Here is a 21,384-nt window from a genome sequence, read left to right on the forward strand (position 1 = left end):
GCATGGAAATAGTATCGTGCAAAGCATCATGTTTGACACGTGGCTAGCAATCACACCGACAAGAATCAGATGAATACAAAACTGGGTTTGTACTCTTAGAAAATTGAATAAGAAACAAAGCATAGCTCAAATTATGTGGTAAAGAAGCATGTTTAGGCATTATGAGAACATATAAGATGTGTTGTTGTCTGGGCCACTTGTGGGGGCAGTTGGAATCTCCAACAATTTTCTTTTATTTAAATTATAATATCTAATTTATTTATCGATTATTTCGATTCAAACTTTAAAGATATTAGAAATTAGAAATTTATTACGGCGGGAGTTTAAATATTTTTTATTTTTTATAAATACAATTTTTTTAATTGAGGGGTTGATAAATTTTTCTTTATTTATTTTTTAAAAATATATATTTTTTAATATTAATTAATATTTTAAAAAAATTAGCGGGCACCAAGGCTCTCCTTGACCCTCATGATGTTCCGCCAGTGTTCACTATGAGAATGCTTCTTCTAATTCAGTTTGCTGTATAAGTAAATATCAAAATTCAAATTTCTAATCTTATTTAAGAAATATAAAATTTTCAAGTTTACGTCTCAAATAGTTTTTTATTGATAAAATATATTATTAATTAAGAGAATGAGAGAAAAAAGAAGCGTTATAAATTTTGAAGGAGAGATAAGAGAATACGAGTAAACTACACTCAATGCCATTTAATTACGGCTTTAATAATAATATTTTTAAGCTATAAATATACTATTTAATTAAAATATCGTTATAAACAAATTATTTCGTCATTAAAATTGAAATTAAACGTCTAATGTGATATTGTACAATAGTATCTTTAGTTCCTAAGACTTATAAATTCTATTAGTTTTGTATTAATTCGAAACAATTCAATAAATTTAACATTTTATATTTAATTTTTCAATCAATTTAATCTCTTTTTCTTATTTGATACTATCAAAGAAAGTAAGCCCCAAAAATCAAATCAATAGTTAGATAATTACATTCTACCATAAAACAAATACCGTTAAAGTGATATTATACCAAGAAAATAATATAAAAATTATAAGAGAAAAACACGTAATTTTATATAAAAAAAAGTAAAGATTAAAATGGTGAAAATTTTAAATACTAGGTGTTAAATTTATTATTATTTTTAACTAACATTAAATTAATAGATTATATAAATTTTAAGGACTAAAATTATTATTATATTAGATCACACTATTGTTCTAATATAATATTTAACTGTTATTGATATATTATAATAATATTTTAATTAATATATATATATATATATATTAAAAATGATATATTTGTTACTATAACGTTAGTTACTACGATGGTGTCGTACTTAATTTTTTTCAGATGGACAAATTTTAAAATATAAACAGAGTCATCATCAAATGTGTGATTTATTATTTAAATAAAAATTTTATTTTAACAAAATTTAAAGTTAATAAAACTTATTGAAATAATAAATTTTGATATGTGATAAGATTTGAGAATATCCATCTATTCAGAATTCATACATATAAAAATTAAAGAGGTCATTTGAAGCTCACATAAATCATTCAACTTATAAAAGAAGAAATATAAGTATTTAATATTACCTATCAATTTTTTATTAATATATATATTATTAATATTTTGGGATATTTACCAATTTGAACCCCCATTTTACTTTCATTTGGACTTTGCTCCCATTTTCTAGTTCTAGTTATAGTTTTTCCCGTGATCCGCCCCTTAGGTTGGCTGTGGTGAGTCAATCGATGTTTGGTGTGATGCATACAGGGATAGACACAATATTTTAATTTTTTTTATTAATCTAGAGTAAATATAAGATAATATATGTTCAAAGATATCTCTCAACCACTCGACATTAAACGCTCACATCCATGATATCTATGGTGCTCGAATCCAGGTCCTCAATGAACAACAACAATTCCTTTATCATAGAATTCACTTGATTTGTGCTAATATTACAAAATTTTAGTTGGTGTAAAACAAATTATTAATAAAAAAATATAAAAAATATCTAAAATATATAATAATTTAAATTTTATATGGAGGCCACTGACCCAACTACTCTCTCGATCCATCCCGATACGTATGGCTACCCATGAAATGGCGCAATGGAATGTTGAGTAATATCACCATAAATATCAATTATACCAAAAGTATCAGCTCTCATTAACTATGATTCTAATACTTGTAAGGTGGCAGTAATCCACTTGATATTGGGTGCTGATCATGCTCATCAGATCCTTTGTCGAGCGTAGCCCAACCGAATGTGTTGATTTGGTGGGGGTGGTCGAACCATCACTAGATGGTTCCTCTACTTCCTGAGACACTTTATTGCAGACATTTTATGGCCATGTATGAAACGTCCCAGTCCCATCAAAGATCAAAATTACAGCTTGGAGATACTCAAAAACTTTCCTACCTGCATACTGCAATTTACAGATAAGAAGACTCTCTAATAGAGCTATTCAGAATATCAACCAAACCAAACGTTCGACAATGTCAGGCCACCCAAAGAATTACTTCTGTCCGATGGTCACCTGAATCTTCCATTCATCAGCCTCTGATGTAATTTTGACAACTAAATCTGATAATTAACATTTGTATCTGTAAAAAAGATGAATCGTCAACGGCTGACGAATCAAATTTATTTTCATCAACATTTAATAAAGACGATCATGGTTCTAATTCCCGATAACATTGTGGAGGTAAGTTTTTATGAATTTTCTTGATGATGGTCATGAACGATGGGATCCAATGGTGGGGAGTAATGGAAATAGCAGCATGGTGCGGCAGAATACGGTATTTGTGCTGGAGTGGATGAGCAAGGTATTGATGGTGTTATGGTTGTTGCATCGGAGGGTCAATTATGTGAAGATGAAGGAGATGAAACTATTTTTGATGGGGCCTGAAAATGGTGGTTCTTGGAGGAATTTAGAGAGAAGAAAATGTTGACCATGATGAATAGTCTTGACATTAGACGTCCATATACCTATGTATATAAGATATTCGAATTCAGAACTTAAAAAAATAACAATTATATTTTTACCAGTAAAATCGTTTAGTTGGTGTGTTATTAGTATGTAATAAGTTAAAAGTTGAGATGTCAAATTTAAAGTTGAAGAGGAATGGAGTCCACATAAATACAGTGGTAAATGGTGTTAGGTGGGACAAATAATGTTAGGAAAAGGGTGTCCCAATAGCTCCCGTGACCTTAGTAGACATCACCCCATCAATGTCTAGTTTCCCTCTAATCAATGCAAATCTTTTGCATATTTTTCCTTTTTTAAATGGGTAAACTTCATCTCAGGTCATTGAATTATTGATTCGGCTATAAATAAGTTATATTTTGTAAAGTTATAGTTTAATCACTCATTTAAAATATTGTTTATATATAAGTTATTCGGTTGTTAAATTTAAAATGATAGTCTAACATAGCACGATATAATAATAGTTTTAGTCTATAAAAATTATGCATTCTATCCATATAGTCCTAATTCGAAAAATATTAATAAATTAAAATTTTCATCTTTAAAAAATATATCAATTTAATCTTTGTTTTTCTCCCAAATTATTTTTCCATTTCTTGGAATTACTTTCAATATCTTATACGATGTTGAATTTTACCAATGGAGATTATATTTATTATTCTATGTGAGATACTAGGTAATAAATTTATATGTAATTTATTATTTAAAGGAAAGACTATTCTTTTGTTGTCTTTTTTGAGTTTTAAGATTTTGTTTTGAGTAATTAGATATATCTATTGCACATCTAATTTTAAGTAAAATTTTTAACAATTTTTTTTTATATAAATAAAAATCGAATTTTAGATATATTTAAATTTATTTCAAGCTGCTTGAGAACTCCATTGATAGAGAAAAGACTATTAAATGCAAAGACTCACGAGCCTTACGGCAATTTTCTGTCACTACGCTTTCAAATTAAATGCAAAACGAAAGAGCACAAATTCAATTTGATTTCCCACTTCTTACTTACCGTCATCATTTATTGTCTCATGTTTGAACATTCCATGTTCATGAATAAAAAACTTCATTTTGTTCTTGCATGTTCTCAAGCAAACTCAGCAACAAATCCAATAACAATACCAGAACTGTATGTAAACTGTAAAGCTTAATTTGCTCTGTAAGAAGTTGGAATCTGAACCCAGAAACAACCAAAAATGATAACCCGATTTGGACAAGTAAAATGAAAAAAGATCTCTTTCAATGTGACCAAATTTCCAGCTACAGGATTTTCCCAGGAAAATGAAAATGAAAAAGAAGCTAGATGTTTGGTGTAAACGATGAGTGAACAACCTTGTTTTGTCTCCCGGCTAGCCAGAGCAGTGTCCTCCTTGCAAAAGATGGTGTTTTAGCTTCTGAATCTAAGCTATAACGGCTCTGGTTTTCCTCTTCCAAACCCAATTCATTCACTCCATTTCCCCACCGCCCGGAGTCTACTTCACCACCATTAGCAGCACCAACATGGTGGTGTTCCGGTAATCGAAATGAGAAGGTCCTCCTTGATGATGAACCCTCTGTAAGATTCAGCTTCTCCTTCTTCCCCCGAAGCCAAATTTTCGATATCGAAAAGCTTTCTTTCTTGCTCTTACCGATGGCCTTCCCGTTGTTGTCACTGCTACTGCTCGTGATTTCGAATCTACGCGAATCGAAATCGTATTCGGAAATCACCGGACGGTGACCGGGTGTCAACGGCAAAGAAGTCTTCTTCTTCCTCGATGGTTTCTTCATCGGAGTTCTTATCGGAACTTGCAACAGAGAATTCTCGTCCATTACATAAGCAAATGACCCCATGGAAAAGCACCTCCTATCATCAACATTACCATTATTACTACCTTCACCACCACCGCCATCAACGTTCCTAAATTTTCCTAGCCTAACAGGCACAACTTTTTCCCCAGAGTCCACCACTGTTTCGTTCTTGACATCATCGTTTTCAACGATTTCACATCCCAGAACTCCTTCTCTATCATTTACAATCTCTCTCGAGCTCTCAGTCCCAGATTCAAGCACAAGAACAATGGGTGAACAAGTGTTGTTCAAAGAGAAATCAGGGAGTAAAGTAGCTCTACACAAAGGGCAGGTTGAATTAGACAAAAGCCAAGTATCGATACATGGCTGCATTTGGGAAGCAATCTGAGCTTGTCTTCAAGCTCGAATTCACACAAGCAAACAGCACAATCAAAAGGATTCTTCACCCCAATGATGGCTTTGTAGTGGAACACAGGGAGAGTATCTATGAAAGATTGGTCAACACCGGCATCATGGAGATGGAACAGTTGTTGCAACTGACCTTGAAGAGCCGTCACGTTGTCTATATCTTCTGGCTCTCTATTAGGAGGTCTCATGAGAAATCTAACCAAGAGATGAAGCAAACCGGAGACGATGAATATGATGGCTAGGATTATGATAATGAGTAATATGCTCGGACTGACCTTGTTGTTCAAGTTGAAACTATCGGAGTTCAAGTTTTGTGGTGGAGGCAGTAAAGGGATTGGTGATTGTGGGAGGTAATACGGTTGCTCCGATGGAGAAAGCAAACTTCTTTCCTTCATTTCATGGAAGATCAACTCCATTGTTGTTTCTGGACACAATCTACCAAAACTGAAACTTTAAACTTGAATCATTTGCTTGCAAAAATCCCATTTGAGATTACCAGAAAAACACCATCCCAGCTTCAAGTCAAAAGGAAGAGATGGAAGAGAGAGAGAGAAGAGTTGAATATGATATTAATGGAGAAAATAAATGATACCATATCCCATTTGCGTAAATTCTGCAAAGTTATAAACGTTTGGATAAATTATACCCAATGTCACTTAATTATAGTTTTGGCAACATACATATCACTTTGTTTCCTAGAAGTTACAAATAGGTCACTTAATTAAAATTTTGTTATAGACATGTTATTCTCTTATTAAATATTAGACGGAATAATGACATGACTTGGTATAGTAATAGTTTTAATCCTTAAAATTTATACATTTTATCATTTTAGTCTTAATTTAAAATAATTTAACAAATTTAACAATTCATATTTAAAATTTTTATTATTTTAGTTTTTTGTTATTCTCTTAAATTGTTTGTTCTTCTCCACAATATGTTATTTTACTTTCTTAATATAAAAATAGACAATAACTTGTTATTATTTTATGGTAGAATATAATTATCCAACTATTGTTTTGATCTGGTAAATTTAGTTGGTTTGACAGTATCGTAAGAAAAAAAGTAAATTGATGGAATTTTTAAATTTATTGAATTGTTTTGAATTAGGAAAATTAATAGAATATATATAAATTTTAAAATATTTCAATTAAGTGCCTTATAACCTTGTAGACGAAAATGATGTCTATTATCAAAACTATAATTAAGTGACCTTGGGTGTAATTTTCCCTAAACTTTTCGATGTGCATAAGGTTAAAAAAAGGAGACTTTCGTTCACGATTTCGTCAATTACAAGGCTCTTGTTGAGGGTTGACTTGATGATGCATCAAACCCAATGCATGCCCCATTTTTTAAGGAAAAATCAGTAAAATCCTATGTATGAATGAGAAGAAAAAAAATCATAATTATTTTGCCTATTTTCTTCTATTTGGATTATTTTATTTATGAAATAGTTAGCTTTGTATTGTTTCTTTCTTTTCTGGTCCCATTCTTTGGACAGACCCTTCTATTCCAATCTCGTAGTTTGGTACCTTATTTATTTGTTTGTATATTAATCAAGTGGGAAGGGCCAAATGCTACCACTGTCCTCTCTTCTAGGTAAACACAAGTGACCCATCATACATGGTGGACGTAATAGTTTACGTTATATATATTAACTTACAGAATTTTTAAAAAATAAACTTATTATTTTGATGATGTAATATATGTCACATCATCATCTTAGGTGGTATAATATATATTATGTCGATAGTTTAACACATGTGAAAATATTACGCCAACGTTCATTGATTGTTAATCAATTAATTATTTTCATTTAACAAGGGCCATTTTGACACACAAAAATTAAGGGCTAAAACACTCAAAAAATAAGGACCAAAATAATCATTTAAACAAGCATTGGAAATTAATTTAGACATTATGTCTTCAATAAAATAATATATTTTTTTAGAGAATGTTTTTCAAAATATTTGATACCATACATGAATTATCATTTTATGTATTATTATGATGCATGTATCAATAAATGAAAATTCACATATACTTAAATAATACACATAAAATGTTAATTCAAATATCATATTTATTATCTTTTCAAATTACATATATGAAATTTGACGCTTTATAAATGCATATATCATAATAATTATTTTATCAAACTACATGTAAGAGATATGATATTATCTCTTATTTATAATTTTTTTTAATTTTAAAACTTTAATTGATTTGAATGAGCTTACTTTTAAAAATTTGGAATGACTCTAAGTCTACAAGGTAGTATCTGTTCGAATTCTTTTTAATCTATTGACAAGTCGTACACGTCCTATTAACACAACTGTTCGGACTCAAAGCTTTTAAGAAAAATAATATTCATTTTTATTATTAAGACGATAAAAAGGTTGGTTTCAACGATGATAAGTGTCAAAATTTCAAATATGTACAATTAATAGTGCAATTAATAGTGCAATCTGGGATCACTCCAACCTATTAATAAAAAATCATCGGGTAATCTCTCTCTCAAACCTATTAATAAAAAATCATCTCTCCAAAGGGTGACATTCCACCCCACTCAATCTCGTCACATTCGTTTTGATATCAAATGTCGCTAGTCATTATTCTTTTCTCACCCCACTCAATATCGTCACATTAGTTTTGATATCAAATGTCGCTAGTCATTATCCTTTTCTCAAAAACACATCTGATAAGATATTATCAGATATGCAACGTCACTGTTTATAAACTCCATAAATTTCTTTTTCCTTTCTGATATGGAATTAATGTCTCTCACATTTTCGTGACAGTATTTAAAGATTGTAAGATATTTTAAATAAACAAGACGAATGTATACATAAAAGTATAAACAAATCAAAGGATGATAATAATTCGTATTCCCTTATATCAATCTATAACATTTTTTGAGAATCCTAAGAAAAATTGGCATTAAAATTAATGTTTTCATTTTCTTTGTTTTGAAGCTTCCTTCGTGGCATTTTTTTTTGGGCTTGTTTAGCCACTTGACACTGGCCTTAACCCATGCTTCATAGCTGCTTCCCATACAAGATCGATCCTATCGACATCAATTGCCCCAACTTCATGATGGGTCCACCCTTGTAGCTGATGAACCACGCCTCCTGCATGGCATGCATGCACCACTCCTCTTTCCATCGTGTACTGTCCCCAACATCCACCAATACTTACAACAGTTAGCCAATAATCATGTTTGAGACAAAATGAAGCTGGTTTTGGTCGAATCCCATTGCATGTATATTAAAGAAAAGCATGTTATTAAAGAGAAGATTGGTCACCTCACAGCTTCCAAGCCCTTCAACATCATGGGGCAATCTCATGGCAGCCAGGTCACCGTAGGTGCAGTTTCTTCTGAATGCCAAAATGGGTGGCACCACAAATTGATGAAAATGCGTACCCGATGGAGCCCAGCTTTGTTCCCTCGGAGTTATCCACTTGCCCACGATCCATGTCTATTACATAAACAACAATTACTCAATCGTTTTCACAAAGTTAATGAGTTGAGACTGGCAGTTGCATATCATTTACCTTGCAATTCTGAGCAGCCTGGTATTTTGTCACCTGGACAAGGTAGCTTTGGCAATCCACAGGGGCTTCTCTTTGTATTTTCTGGAACCTTTCGGTTGACATTGTCAACATCTGCACCATTATGTCCAAAGTCATAAGCAATCAATTTCCATTAGCTCCAAATAAAGGATGCAATGTGGTTAGAAGACTTACGAGAACGCGCACTCGCCGACGACAAAGGTAAAGGGCAATGGCTCTGCCGAGCTTGGAAGTGGCTCCTGTTAAAAACACTTCCTTCACATCTTTGGGAATTTCGTTCAGAATAACAGCAGCCGTTAAGGTATTGCCATGGACAACTCTCACTTTAAGCTCCGGATGCTTTTCGACGAAGAGTGTTCCTCCTCCATTAAGAGCTTCATTCTGCACACATTACCAACATTGTTTTGAATCGAGTGTTTTAGACTTCCAGCAGGAAGATGTGTTAAGAAATTAAGCAGCTAAGGGAAAGGCCCACAAGGGTTATAAATGAAGGAGATGGGTTTGATTCATTTCTCATATTTATTTCTCCTAACTACCACTATATATATTTAACATTTTTCTAAAAAAAAATAGTGTAGGTTATAAATTTAAAAGTTTATCACTCAATTTTCTTCTTATTTTTATTTTGGTCACTAAAATTTAAATTTTTTAATTTACTCTTATTTTGGTCATTCGACATTATAACTTGACATTTTTCTTTTAAAAATTATGAAATGATCCAAAAACTTTCTTCATTTTTTGTGTGAAAATATTTCTAGTTTTAGATTCCCTTTGATTTCTAGATGGTGAACATCTTCTTCCAAATCCCAACGATAGACAGGTGAAAAATGAGGACGCAAGTTATATCTTGATTCCATACTGATCGGATGATGAATATTATAGATTAAAATGGTTTAAAGTTTTATAAATTTTGGTCTTAAGGTTAAGTTTTATGAGTTTTAAAGTGACTTTGCTAAAATCTAAAGTGATAGAGTGACAAGAGACAATGAAACTAGTTCTTTTATATCTCTGAGTGATTGGAAAAAAAGTGTAGAATGATCATTACAATATTAGTGTGAAGCGGAGATGAAACTATAAAACTTTCATTTTTGGAGGAAGAACAAATAAAAAAAGAAAGAAAAATGACGTGGACGACACATGAATTTCATATTAATAAAATAGTCCATATTAGCATATGTATTTGCCATGTCACCCTTTCTTTTACGAGTTAACCCCTGAATGACTAAAATAGGAGCAAATTGAAAGTTAATGACTAAATTGAAACATTTTAAACTTTAGTGACCAAAATAAGAGTGAAACAAGTGGAATACTGAATTTTGTAATTTATCCTAAATTAGAGGATGGTTTAGTAAAAGAGAGAAGTACACATATTTAAATAAAGAAAAAGACCGACCTTATTTAATGCAGCAAGGCTGATAACCTTCACCCCTATCCTATCAGCCCTTAGAATGGCCTCCTCTATGTGCTTGTTGATACCTTCCTTTGCAAATGGCAAGAAATACTGCAAAAACATGGTTTTTCTTTAGGTGATTAATCGGCTTTCCTATATAATAAAATTCTGCCAAACTTTTTTTTTTGTTTTGCAATTTTAAACACAAATGGGAACCTGAAAGCCGACTCTAGGAACTGCCCAAGTCTGGTGCAAATAGCCTCTAAGATTGTAGAAGGAGACGAGGAAGCCCTTAGACCAACCCCACATCGCTAGCATGATCACAAATGCTAGAGGCCAAAGAGGCAATAGAACGATCCTCGTTGTGAACGGTAAGGACGAGAATGATCGGAAAACGAACGGGGCATGCATCGACGATGTTATGTCGACGCCGTGTGCTAGGAACACGAAATCCGGTACCCTCCCATTCTTTGCTGAATCCGAACTGATTCTCTTGTGTAGCTGCCATGAGTTGCGGTTAAGTGTATTCCCCATAGCATCAAACAATGGCATGAAGAGACAAAAGTTGGTCCCCATCTCGGTGTGGTGCAAGCTATGGTACCTGACAAATTTAATATGAAAGTACCACATAAGCTTCTATTCAAGATTAGGCAGTAAATACCTTATTCAATACACCCTTGGGAATATCAGTAGTAAAATGAAAATATTTTTTTCACTAAATGATCCGAGTTTGAACAACCCGTTTACGGGTATATAATATTAATGATTAAAAATAAGTTTTGAATAGATACTATCTTCTAAGCACAAACCCATCATCTAATTAACTCCATTGGAACTAAACTTACTCCCAAGAGGGAAAGTCCAAAATGAGCTTTCCATCTCCATTAATTGGAGCTTGCAAGTTCTGTCAAACTTTATCTCTATCTGTCACCCATAAACTTTATCTCTAATTTCCAGGTCTAAAAATTGAATAGGGTACTATCTAAAAGATAAAGAGAAAGAAAAGGGTAAAAACTGGTAGGCAAATCAAAATTCACATTAATTGCATTGGTCACGGCTTACGTTGGGGTATAGAGTAAGTATCTGAGGAGAGGTAACTTGTTGAACATTTCATGTGGAACAAATTCAACATTGGAATGCCCCAAGCATCTCAGAAAATCAAACATTGAAACGTAGCCGTAGATCATCGTTATCGATCCATACCCCATCAGAATCGATCCCGCTGTCGGGATTCCGATCACGATACATAGTATAAGGTGCTCTAAGAACGTTGCATGACCAGCTGCACCACCAAGAATTTTGAAACTCAATATACATGTACAGATCAAATAAAAAAAGATGTGGTAACTTTAGGTGAGTGATTTTTTACCAGTAAAAGGATGGGGAACAGGAGATGAATGATGAAGTGAATGATAATGGGTGAAAAGGTAGCTTCCATGAAGAAACCTATGTGCCCAATAATACAAGGGCTCCGATACGGTAACATGTAGTATCAGTAAAGAAGTAACCCTTTTAAGTTCCATAGAGGAAGGTCATCCAAGGATGGGAAGATCAAGCAGGCCACGGAAGCTAACAGAGCTTGAAGGATTATGAAATTGTCCCTGAAATGTTAAATTAAAAAAAAGGTTAGTTAAACCATATAATCATATACTGTCCTATAGATTTTCATGATCATATATGTATTACCAGTCCCATTCTCTGTCAATCTGCTTGAAATCAACTCCTTGCTGAATAATCCGACGATTCCGAGTTAGGAAAAGCATGTTACTGTAAGAACTCCATAGCTGATGGATTAATCCTCTCAAAGCACAGATAAGGAGTATGTGGAGACACCAGAGATCCTTAATGGTACCCTCATAGATCCATGAATGGAGAACTTTCGCCACTAAAGGACCACATAGCAAGTACTTCGGTACACAAAAAACAAGAGAAGAAACAAGTATAAGCAAACACATTACATCTGTAAACAAAAATTGTGAACAAAGTACCACCAGGATGGAAGATTTTGGTACCTTGAAAACCCCCAAGTTCTCCCACGGCCAAGCTGACAGAGGTGCAACCATCTTTTGACTGTGTTCTTTTGCTTACGGATCAAGGAAATGCTAAGTTCTCTTGAGGGACTGGAAACCGGTAGAGAGTAATGGAGAATGAGAATTGTGGAACTTGGGAATGCAGGCTTATTTATAGCCCCAAAGAAAAGATGGATTGCAGACAAAAAATACAGTTAAGTCTCTTAATGAAGTAGACTACTGTGGCGTAGCTTTTGACTGGAAGTTGCCACCAAGGATCGGCGGTGTCGCCAATCATGACCGAGTTCTTCAACGTGTAGTCATTTCCCTGCTTTGAATCGGGAACAGCTGTATTGTTTTCAGCAATATTAATGCTTGGTATGGTTGCCGGTTGGGAGTGGGAGTTAGATAGGGGGCGCGTCTGCTGAGCTCCAACTTGAACTCTCCTTTTATTTATTATTATTATTATTATTATTTAAAATGATATGTTGAGAGACTGTTCCACAATTAACACGAATCATTCTAAATTAGTCAAAATAAAATAATAGGAACCGGAAGATAAAAAAATACCCTTTTAAAAAGAGAAAATCGCCTCAGTGACCAAAAATACCTTATAATATACGATTTTAACCAAATTTTTTTGGATTTGCCAAAATGACCAATAAAATCGCAACGCGATATCAAAATCGCAACGCGATTTAGAAAATCGCAACGTTAAAAAGAAAATCGCAACGGTCAAAAGAAAATCGCAACGCGAGCTTCCAAGTTCGCAACGCGATTTAGAAGAGAATCGCAATGCGATTTATAGAATCGCAATGCGATTGATAGAATCGCAATGCGATTTATAGAATCGCAATGCGATTGAGAGAGTCGCAACGCGTTTTAGAAGAAAATCGCAATGCGACTGAGAGAATCGCAATGCGATTGAGAGAATCGCAACGCGATTTAGAAAATCGCAACGGTCAAAAGAATAGTTAAAAAAATTTTGTTTCTTAAGAATTTTCTCTAAAAAGATAGTATCCGCGCGGACGTGTCGAAGACACGTATTACCACGACCACGACCACGACCACGACCACGACCACGACCCACGACCACGACCACGACCACGACCACGACCACGACCACGACCACGACCACGACCACGACCACGACCACGACCACGACCACGACCACGACCACGACCACGACCGACCGACCGACCCGACCCGACCCGAGACGAGACGGCGGCGGCGGCGGCGCGCGAGAGTCCCCCTTGTCCTCTTTCACTCAACAAGGAAGTGCAAAATACAAGCCTTAAATACCATTCCCAATAGTATTTCCAATACTATGTGGGATTGAGCATTACCAACACTTGTTCCAAATATCATTATTCTTCATAAGTTATCATCCATTACAATATGAATTAGTCGTGTTAATGAACCAATATACCTCATTAATATGGTATTGTTGAACAAAAGAATGATGATGATGATCTTATTAAAGACCATCTAATACGAAAGAATCCAATGCATAACCGATACCTTATTATGAAACTAATTCACATAGAGGTTGTACGTGAAAAAAAATCTTTTACTTTTATAGTAATATCTATCTCAATAATTTTAATATAAAAATATATTTTTATTTAATAATAGAATTATTTCATGTATTTATCAAGTTATAATTTTAAATACTTATTAAAATGAATTAATTTATTATCGATAATTCATATTGTAATGGATGATAACTTATGAAGAATAATGATATTGGGAACAAGTGTTGGTAATGCTCAATCCCACATAGTATTGGAAACACTATTAGGAATTATATTTAAGGCTTGTATTTTGCACTTCCTTGTTGAGTGAAAGAGGACAAGGGGGACTCTCGCGCGCCGCCGCCGCCGTCTCGTCTCGGGTCGGGTCGTGGTCGTGGTCGTGGTCGTGGTCGTGGTCGTGGTCGTGGTCGTGGTAATACGTGTCTTCGACACGTCCGCGCGGATACTATCTTTTTAGAGAAAATTCTTAAGAAACAAAATTTTTTTAACTATTCTTTTGACCGTTGCGATTTTCTTTTTAACGTTGCGATTTTCTAAATCGCATTGCGATTCTATAAATCGCATTGCGATTCTCTCAGTCGCATTGCGATTTTCTTTTTAACGTTGCGATTTTCTTTTTAACGTTGCGATTTTCTAAATCGCGTTGCGATTCTCTCAATCGCATTGCGATTCTATAAATCGCATTGCGATTCTCTCAGTCGCATTGCGATTCTCTCAGTCGCATTGCGATTTTCTTCTAAATCACGTTGCGACTCTCTCAATCGCATTGCGATTCTATAAATCGCATTGCGATTCTTTCAATCGCATTGCGATTTTCTTCTAAATCGCGTTGCGAACTTGGAAGCTCGCGTTGCGATTTTCTTTTGACCGTTGCGATTTTCTTTTTAACGTTGCGATTTTCTAAATCGCATTGCGATTTTGATATCGCGTTGCGATTTTATTGGTCATTTTGGCAAATCCAAAAAAAGTTGGTTAAAATCGTATATTATAAGGTATTTTTGGTCACTGAGGCGATTTTCTCTTTTAAAAATTATGAGTTACATTTTGGAAAAATTTTAATAACTTCATAATTTATTATGTTATTTAACCTCCTACCATGCGTCCTAAAATTATCTCATTTAATTTAATAAAAGTTTTAAATATTATAAAAAAAATTCTAATGATTTAGTGATAGTAACCCCTGTTTTATTAGAATTCAAATGTTACCTCCTCCTCCAATTAGCAATCACATATATAACTAATATAAATCTTAGTAAGATTATATTACATTTTTGAAGGAATGTATCTTTTTAGGGAAATTTTAGGACGAGAAAATTAAAATAATATAAATTTGAGATGTAATGTTCCAAAATTTTAAGTCAACGTATTAGGGTTGTCTCGAGAAATATTTGAACCGTGTGGTGGTTAGTGATTGGAGACGTTGGGCCGAATTTAGGATTAATTGGATGCAAATTGGTTCCAATTAACCATAAAAATGAAATCTTTACATGAAACACAAATTAGAAAGAACCAAAAATGCAAATAGACCACCAAAGAAAAAGAGGTTACAATTGAGATTTTATTTGATGTTGGGAGTGGGTTTTGATGAAAAGTGGAGCACTTTCATCATTCTCTTTCTTCTTCCTCTATTTCTCTTCAAATCCATAGATCAAAGGTGGTGATAAAAACTTCTTCCATGTCTCTATTTAACTTTTAATTTGTCCTATAGCCCTCGTCTACAACATTTTTGGTGATTCATAACTCTTGCATCTCTTTTTAGCTAGTGAAAATGCTTGAAGAGAAACCAACTATCCAAGGAGAAGGAGAAGGAGAAAGTAAGTGCAATTGAAAAAGAAACTTGATTTCAGGATTCTAACATTAATGTAGATTGTAGTGTATTTATAATCTTTTACGATGTTATAATTTCTATAAATGTGATTCTTTGAGCTTTGAAGCATGTTGAGTGATATTGCATAATTTATGGCTTAGATGATGTTTTGATTGTCAAGCATGTGCTTTTATGGCATTAGATGACTCTAATATCTCCCTTAAGCTTTCGGGATAAATTTGAGAGTTAAATTAGAGTGTTTGGAAGTGTTTTACAGTGATTCTCAAGCCTAAAGTATGTCATTTATGGCTTTAGATATCGATCTTGGAAGAACAATACCAATATCATATGAATTGATGAAGAAATATGAGCAAATATAAGTGTAGTATCGATACTGATACCAAGGGGCATCAAAATATTTGCTAATATCAATACTGATTAAAAGTATTGATACCATAGGGTGAATATCGACACCTCCAGCCAGGTATCAATACCCTACCTATCTTGGAAAGTTAAGTTTGACTTCGTTAAGGCTCGTAAGAACGAGGGATGACTCATTTAAAATTTTATATTTAAAAAGAGGTTTTCTAAAACTTTCTTTTAAAAAATAATTTTGTAGATGTTCAATCGTATATAACTTCAAATGATCGATGATAATTTTATCATATTTTAAAATAGGATTTTCCAAAGAAATTTAAACACATGTATTTTCAAAAAATTATCAAACCTAAAGACCGGTTCGATAAAGATAATGTAATATTCTCCAAATAATATTACATCCAAAAATTCTATTCCTACAAATAATATTACCTTTTATGACCCCAAGCGTCTCTTATGATAAAGGTTTGGATCCTTATAGAGATACTCTTGATTGTGTGTTTGGTTCACAAAATGTAAGATTACCAGTGAGAATAAAAGATTATCAGGGAATATGATTACTGAGAATGTTGTATTTTGTGTTCGGTTGGTTTAGTAGGAATGTAAGATTACCGTGTTTGGTTAAAGAAATAAAAGATTATTGAAATGTATATTTGACCAAATTGTCCTTATTATATATTTATTTTTTAACAAGTTGAATTCTACTATAATATTACTATAAGATATTTATATATTTTCTTTAAAAAATTTAAGTTCGCAAAATTTATATAATTTTTTTACAAAATTAAAAATATAAAAAGGTTTAATGAAATGGTAAAATTTTATTTTAACCCTTTAATTTCATATAAAATTTTAATTATAGAATTTTTTTGTAAATCTAAAATAGTTTAAGGATAAATTTGTAATTTAACATTCGTAAAAATTTTATTATTCAATGACAGAAGAAAGATATTTTTGAAGAAAAAAAATTAAGGACATTATAGTCCAAAACGCCGGAAATCCAACAATACCTAAGGGAAGGGAGGTAATGACATTCTCGATAATATATCTTAAAAAATCTACTGTTGATAATAAAATATTACCAGAAATGAGATTACTGGCCAATCAAACGGGAGAATGTGAATTCCATTCCCCGGGTAATCTTATATGAGTTGAACCAAACAGCCCCTGAATACTATCAATATTACCTTTTAAGAAGGAGATGTTATCCTTATAACACTTTTGCTTATGTCATAGACAAACATCTAACTTTATATTAGAAGGGATAATTTATACAATTTTAAAAGAGAGTGATTTTATAAAATTTTTAGAGACAAAAATATATTATCAATAAAAAATATAAAAAAAAATTAAAATATAATAAAATTTAAAGATTTCAAAGGAACAATTGTCTAATCCATTCCTGATTTATTCAATTGAGCTATCTTACTGTATCAGTTACATGAGAAATAAATATAATAATACTGTCGTAGAATTGATTGTGAAGAATTAACATCAAATCGAGGCCCCTCTCATTCTATTCCTCTTAATTTTGAGGAGTTTCGCTTTAACTAAACTTAAATCCCGATAAAATATATACTCTACTATTATTAGCAAAAAAAAATTTCTTGTATCGTGAACTAAGCGTCTTCGGTTGTTAAAGAATTTTTTTAAGGTCTTAAGTTTGAATGCCGTATATATAAAATATAAATTTTCATATTAAATAGTTAAAAACCTTTAAATAAATACTACTTTATATTTCTTTCGGATTTTTTTTTCTTCCCGTAGAAAGCAAGAAAAGATGAGCGGTAAAATCTAAATTAAGATATAAAAAGGATTGAGATGTGCACTAAACATTGTTTTTCTGAAACCCCCCTTCGACATCTTTTTTTTATTAAAAGAAATTACAAACTCAAATTTTAAATTTTAAATAAATAAATTATAAATTATATATCAAATAATAACCTTGAAAATATGTACATGTATCTACTGAACATTTCACGTTTTAGCAATTAGGGGCGGCAGCCGTTGAGAAAGAAATTAATAGAAAGTCAGTATTATATCTGATAAAAATAAATGACATTTGGGTATGGACAATTGGACATGACATTTTGAGCAGCAAAAGCTTTAATTGCTCTCTGCCTAAAGGCTCAACACGTAATTTAACAACCTAACAAAAATTTCATCTGTGCCTGCCTGCCTGCCTTAACATCTGATATTTGTTGAAGTGTTGAGCTTTGGATTTTGGATATGAAGATATATCTCGTTGCTTGTATTGGACATTGGATTAATACGTACTATTGAATAGCTAATAATTATGTTAATTGGAAATGGTAAAATGTAAATTTTAGAAATAATTCACATGTCATAAAAATATATAGTGTAGTGCCGTCAATCGCAACTTTCCACTCAAATCAAAATGAATGAATAATTTAAAACCATTATAATTCTCATTTTATCATTAACAACATGTATAAATAATGATTCTTTTAACAAAGTTATGGATTGATTTAAGATGAAATAAGATCTGAATATGCAATTCGCCAATTTGAGAGCGTCGAGTTTGGACCAGAACCCCCGTGGTGCAGCCGCCTATAGGTTTTTCGTAAGTGGTAAAGCTTGTTTCAGCCACTTTGCATTAGATGATGGAGGCTGAGATAATGACGGTATTGGCAAATTGTTTCCAATTTAGCTTTTCCCTTTCAAAGCATTTATAGAAAACCCACATTTCAATATTTTATTTTCTTTATTGTTTTTTGTCATCGTCAAATTAAGACCTTCTGATAGAACATGCATTAACTCAGAACATGGTACGTACTAATAAATTTAATTTCCACCTACTCGGCCCGACCAATCCTCCCAAGTCAAAAAGTCCACAATTCGTGAACAGGTTCAATGGTCCGAAAGGAAATTCAGGCACCTTCATATCAAAAGGTGAGTTAGTTTCGGACCATCGTATCTCATGGGTGTTCGAACGTACATTTTTAAGTGGTTAAGAATATTTAGAGTATATATTATCTTATAAATACTTTAGATTAATAAAAAACAATAATAACACCTATTTTTAATCTTAGGATTTTTTTAGAATTGAACCCGTTGAGCAATCTTAATGGTAAAATGAAGTTTTATTCTTTCTAGGAATCTCATATTCGAGTAATTGTATTTAGAGTATATGTACATTTCAATTAACTATGAAAATAAATAACTCTTAGGGTGTGTTTGGTTAGGGGAATGTAAAATTATTATAGTAATGGAATCTACATTCTCCCGTTTGGTTGGCCGGGAATGTCATTCCCGGTAATCTTATATTACCAATAATGGATTTTTTTGGGGTATATTACCTAGCATGTCATTACCTCCCTTTCCTTAGGTATCGTTGGATTACCGTCGTTTTGGACTAAAATGCCCTTAATTTTTTTTCTTTCAAAAATATCTTTATTCTGTCATTTAATAATAAAAATTTTACGAAGGTTAAATTACAAATTTATCCTTAACCTATTTTAAATTTACAAAAAAAAATATAATTCAAATTTTATATGAAGTTCAGGGGTTAAATTGAAATTTTATCATTTCATTAAACCTTTTTATATTTTTAATTTTGTAAAAAAATTATATAAATTTTATGAATTTAATTTTTTAAATAAAATATATAAATATTTTTCAACTTGTTAAAAAAACAAATATATAATAAGAACAACTTGGTCAAATATACATTCAAATAAACTTTTATTACTTTAACCAAACACGATAATCTTATATTCCTGTTAAACCAACCAAACATAAAATACAACATTCTCAGTAATCCTATTCTCTAATAATCTTTTATTCTCACTGATAATCTTACATTCCGTGAATCAAACGAACCCTTAATACCTTTGCCGACGCAGCAAGCAGGAAATGAAGAACTTGTCATAGGGTATAAGCGGCTAAGGGTGCCCTAACCAGCCAAGTCCAAAGGAAAGATTGGTCTTCTACGTAAGGCCATGAAATTCTACTAGATGTTCCTTCAGGTTGCATAGCTTCGAAGGTTTCTAGTTTCTTTTCTCGTTTTAAACATTTAATAAATTCTCCTTTATGACTAGAATTTTGGGTTATCTTTTAGGTGTGATCAACCCACACTAGCTTTCCTTGCCCCTGCAACACCATTATTTTGTGAATGGTGCAAATAATTAATATAATTATTAGAGTTTCACCTGAATTTTATTTTACTCAAATTAATTGATAAATATAAAATATTAATTTGTTAAAAATATAAAATCTATTCTATTTTATGTTGGTTAAAAGTTTGAATCCTACCACGTCTTTTTTAATGGATAATCTGTACACTTCTAATGTAAATTCCAATTGAATTTTAAGGGTGCGTTTGGTTCACGGAATATAAGATTATCAATTAGAATATGATTACCAGCGGGAATAAAATTACTGGGAATAAGATTACCAGTGAGAATAGAGTTTGTTTAACAGGAATGTTAGATTATAGTGTTTGGTTAAAGGAATAAAAAATTATTGGAATGTATATTTTACCAAACTGTCCTTATTATATATATTTTTTAGCAAGTTGAATTTTACTATAATTTTACTATAATTAATTTATATATTTTCTTTAAAAAAATTTAAATTCATAAAATTTATATAATTTTTTTTACAAATTTGAAAAGATAAATAAGTTTAATGAAAACGTTCGTTATTGGGGTTCTTCTGGCGTACATTAGCGGGCCTAATGGAAGATGAAAATCCTACCGTTTCACCGATTTCTTCCCGTTTCTCCACCGTTTTCAACCGTTTTCTCACCTTTTTCTAGTATTCATCCTTTTTCCTTATCCTTCTCTGTTCTCTGATGGATTGGAGAAAACTGTTCTCTTGTTCTGCTAGTCAACACCTGCGATATTTTCCCCCAAATGTAAAAGACGGGACTCCTACAGTTCATCCTCCGCCTGAAGTCTTTGAAGAAGGAATTGCTGAGTGGAAGACTTCTCTCGTCGGGTAAGTGCTCGGGGCTACTCCAAATTTTCAATCTCTTCAGAAGATTGTTGACAGCTTGTGGAAAATTCCCTTACAAGGAGCCAAAATACAGGTCAGTTATGCTGGACCTAATCTTTACCTGTTTTCATTTGAATCTGATTCTGATCGTGAATGGGTATTGGAAAATGGCCCTTGACACATCTATAACAAGCCCTTAATCCTTAGGAACTGGGAACCTAACTTGAGAAAGCTTCAATTTGATTTATCTAGAATTCCTCTGTGGGTTCATCTGTACAATGTCCCCCTCGAATTATTCTCTAGTGAAGGCCTAAGTTACATAGCTAGTGCAATTGGCTTTCCCCTCTCTATGGATTCTATAACAACTTCAAAGTCTCGTTTGGAATTTGCTAAGGTTTATGTCGAAATTGGGGCTTCAGACATGATTCCTAAGCAAATCGATGTCATGCTGAACAATGGTCAATCTACCTCCATATTTGTTGAAGTTCCCTGGTCCCCTCCCTGCTGTAAATCCTGCAATTAT

The 21,384-nt window shown here is 32.6% G+C and overlaps 1 protein-coding gene and 1 pseudogene across 1 annotated transcript; both read right to left on the reverse strand.

Moving 5' to 3' along the window:
- Positions 1–4,191: 4,191 nt before the first annotated feature.
- LOC120116483 lies at positions 4,192–5,754 on the reverse strand (annotated as a pseudogene).
- Positions 5,755–8,200: 2,446 nt separating this feature from the next.
- Positions 8,201–12,295, reverse strand: LOC120116484 (very-long-chain aldehyde decarbonylase CER3-like). The gene is given in 11 exon segments (XM_039136962.1): positions 8,201–8,381; positions 8,516–8,689; positions 8,766–8,876; positions 8,958–9,164; positions 10,177–10,284; positions 10,390–10,774; positions 11,236–11,455; positions 11,543–11,674; positions 11,677–11,774; positions 11,860–12,080; positions 12,186–12,295. Coding segments are annotated over 11 exon segments (1,872 nt in total). The 5' UTR covers positions 12,237–12,295; the 3' UTR covers positions 8,201–8,216.
- Positions 12,296–21,384: the final 9,089 nt, after the last annotated feature.

The sequence above is a fragment of the Hibiscus syriacus genome, unplaced genomic scaffold, assembly GCF_006381635.1.
Source record: "Hibiscus syriacus cultivar Baekdansim isolate YM2019G1 unplaced genomic scaffold, ASM638163v2 tig00110299_pilon, whole genome shotgun sequence".
NCBI lineage: Eukaryota > Viridiplantae > Streptophyta > Magnoliopsida > Malvales > Malvaceae > Hibiscus > Hibiscus syriacus.